This window comes from Pinus tabuliformis, chromosome 5_1 (assembly GCF_031772625.1).
Source record: "Pinus tabuliformis cultivar Carrire ecotype Pingquan chromosome 5_1, CPIR1, whole genome shotgun sequence".
NCBI lineage: Eukaryota > Viridiplantae > Streptophyta > Pinopsida > Pinales > Pinaceae > Pinus > Pinus tabuliformis.
Genome location: NC_142305.1, coordinates 251476705 through 251480367, shown reverse-complemented (window position 1 = coordinate 251480367; position 3663 = coordinate 251476705). Strand labels below are relative to the sequence as shown.

Below are 3663 nucleotides of genomic sequence, written 5' to 3'. Positions count from 1 at the left end.
ATATATATATATATATATATATATATTTTACCAATTAAATTAGTTTTAAGATATATTAATAAATTTTTAAGATATATTAATAGATTTATTATTATTATTATTATAAAAAGGTATTTTTTTATTTACTAATATTTTTATTTAAGATTTTTTTTTTCATTTAACAAATAATCTTAATTCAAAAAAGAGTTTCACTTTTCAAGACAACTCCATTACTCCTTACGTCACTCAAACCATGCCTAATGAAGACTTATAAGTCATAAATTTATGAATAATGTTAATTATATAAAAAAAAAAAGTGTTGTTAATATGTTGTTACACATTATTTGTTTGGGGTAGTTTAATTGACAATTGTTGTGGAAATGAAGTCTCATCGAACTAGAAGTCTTGGGTTCAAATCCAGTGAGAAAGTTGAACATGATAAAGATGTAGTCTTACCAAACTTACAAAAGCAATATATTGTCACATTATTAAAAATAAATAAAAAAAATTAAAGGTGAATGCCTATAAACCTAGAGCACCCTTCTTGTAACTTTAGTGAATCTTTATCAAAAAAAAAAAATTATAGATGTATTTTTTGTGGCCAACTTTCATGCAATTGCTAATGGTTAATGATGCTTGTAGTTTAATGATGTGATAATAATTCAAATTTGAACAATTGAAACTTAATAAGAAACAGTTACATACAACCAAATCCAATAAGTACGGGATGATTAGTTGTGAAATTAACTAATTTATTATACAAACAAACAGACTAGATATTTTCTAATAAGAACCCGATAGAAAATATAAAGCTAAAATGTGACTATATTACTAAGTTGGATTTATATATGAATTATATAGAATTATGTACAAAAGAGATTCAAAGTTTAAATCATCCAATACAAAAAGAGTACAATCAACTTCGAAGTTTATATCTTTAGACGTTAAAAAAAAAACTAACCTATGTAGAACTCAAAGCTTGCAACTTATGGAGATATAAATGTGTAAAATTACAATTTGATTCAACTTGGCTGCCGCCACCTGCAACCTGCTTGAATATCCTAGCGCACGCGATCCTGCTTCCTACAACGCCTGCAACCTGCTTTGTATCGACCCTCGGCTGCTCGGATGGCCCCTCCGGAGGCTCCACCAGAGGAGGCAGCACAACAGCAAGCATTTTCGGCATTGATAAACTCCTTACCTCCTCAGCGTGCTCGCCCTTCGATTTCCAAGTTTGTTAAAAAAATCGAGGGGTTACAGGAAGTCTCTCTCCCTCCTACTTTGCCCAGAATGGTTGCTCTTGCTCTGGCGGAAAAAGGACTTATAGGGCAATTTACAGGTCTCTGGCCCTCACCAAAAACTGTTCAGAGGTGGGTGGAAAGGAATTGGACAGATAAAATTCAAGGGAAAATTTCTATCAGATTTTATGGGAAGGGTTACTTCACTTTTCATTTTGAGACAAAGGAAGACAAGGATTTGATTTTTCGCAATGGACCTTACTTCATGGATTCCAGAGGTTTGTACTTAAACAAATGGACACCGGACTTCGACCCGAAGCTGGATATCCCTAATGCGGTCCGTGTTTGGGTTTGTCTCCCTCACCTCCCACTGCATTGCTGGGGGGACGAATCAGTTCGTGCCATTGGAAATGCGGTCGGGAAATACATTGATCGTAGCGAGCCAAGAGATAATATGCAGTCTTGTGCCCATATTTGCATTGAATTTGATCTGGGTAAAGGTCTTCCAAAGGCCATTAAGCTTAAAGTTGACAACTGGTCTCACATTTAGCAACTCGACTATGAGCAGATCCCTTTCAAGTGTAAGGTATGTCACGAGTATGGTCATTTTGCTCATCGTTGTATTAAGCTCTCTAATGTTGATAATAATCCGCAAGAAGAGCAATGGGAAATGGTCAAAAAGAAAAAAACAACCCCTAGCCACAAACTACCCAATGAAGTTGGACCTTCCACTCATGAGCCTCCCATCTCACATAATCCTTGCCCCTTGCCCTCGTCCCCTCTTCCTTCTTCCCCTCAACTGCCTCAATCTTATGGCCCCAGCTGAATCCTCTTCCTTCTTCTCCCTCCTCCAACCCCTTTCCCTTCCTGAAGATTCCCCTGCTCCCTTGAATCAATCTGAACCTCCCTCTTCCCCCCATTCCATGATCATTCCCTCCTCCCTCCCATCAGATCCACTCCCTCCTAGAATCACTTGAAGTAACTCCAAGGATCAGGGGCCCTCTCTAGATGGTCAAAAGAAGCCAGGAAGAAAGTCTTCCAAACAGCATAGGGATGAGAACGCGCAAAAAGACATAGCTCTAGGACTCCAAAATCCTATAGAGTCTTACATACAAGTTCAATAGATAAAGAAACAACAAGCAAATATAAGGGAGGGAGAGCAACTCCTCGAATCACACTTTTGAAATGATTAAAATTCTTTCATGGAACAGCAGGGGACTTGGGCACCCCTCCAAAACCAACGCCCTAAAGGATCTTATAAATCAAGAGCAACCATCCATTATCTTATTGCAAGAAACAAAACAGAGAAAGTCAGAAATTAACAAGATTATTGGCCATCATAAGTGCTATAAAGGATGTAAATGTGAATCTAGAGGGGCCTCAAGCGGGATTACTACTATTTGGAGCCAGGAAGAGTGGAAAAGTGAAGCTGAAATAATAGAACAACATTGGATAAAGACAATGTTGAGGAACAACAAGAGCAAACAGCAGATTGTAATTTTCAATGTGTACGCCCCTAGCCATTACAGGGACAAAGAAGTTTGCTGGGATTCTCTCAGCAAGAACATATTAGAAGAAGACAACAACAACATCATCTTAGGGGGCGATTTAAATTTAATATTACATGCCAATGAAAAACGTGGGGGCAGCTTCACTCCAGACCCATTTAGAAATCAGCTGGAAACCATAATGCAAAACGGTGATCTGATCGACATCATTCCAAAAAACCAAAAATACACCTGGAGTAATCGCAGATTGGGTAGCAACAATATAATGGAGAGACTAGATCGGTTTCTGGTTAATATCTCCTTTCTTTCCACTTATTCAGCTGTCAACGCCACCATTCTGCCCTTTGTTGTCTCAGATCACTATCCAATTACTTTAGCTATTGATTCGCACTGCCCTCTTGGGCCTCTTCCTTTCAAATACAATCATATTTGGAGCGATTATCAAGCAGCCAAAAGTCTGATTCAGCAAACCTGGGGTCAACATGTTGAAGGATCTCCAGGCTTTATATGGGAAAACAAATTAAAAAATGTGAAAAAAGCGCTCAAAAATTGGGCAAAAACGCAATATAATGAACCAGAGGAAAAAAACGAGAGGTGAAAACAAAAATTGAAGACCTTCACTGGGCAATAGAAAATCAAGAGTATCATCAGGATGAAAAGATTCAAGAAGAAAATCTTTACAATCAGTTATGCAGTATCAAAAGAGAGGAGGAAGAAAAATGGCGTATAAAATCTAGGCAGACTTGGCTGAAAAGCGGAGATAAGAATACCTCTTTCTTTCATAAGCAAGCCATTGTTCGGCAAATTAAAAACAACATAACAACCATCATAGACAATGCAGGGACCCAACACACTGATCAAACAACCATCAAAAGTGCTACCTCAAACCATTTCAAGGAGCTCTTAACTGAAACAGGGGAGGAAGAACTCTATGTTGA

The 3663-nt window shown here is 37.6% G+C and overlaps 1 protein-coding gene across 1 annotated transcript; it reads left to right on the top strand.

Annotated features, from left to right (window-relative positions):
• Window positions 1–2678: 2678 nt before the first annotated feature.
• Window positions 2679–3323, top strand: LOC149164351 (uncharacterized). The gene has a single exon (XM_089429444.1). It carries the CDS (start codon window positions 2679–2681, stop codon window positions 3321–3323), a length of 645 nt encoding a protein of 214 aa, XP_089285570.1.
• Window positions 3324–3663: the final 340 nt, after the last annotated feature.

Bases quoted from the DNA above. Each gene is read 5' to 3' on its own strand.
- LOC149164351 (XM_089429444.1), top strand. From the start codon at position 2,679: ATGTTGAGGAACAACAAGAGCAAACAGCAGATTGTAATTTTCAATGTG.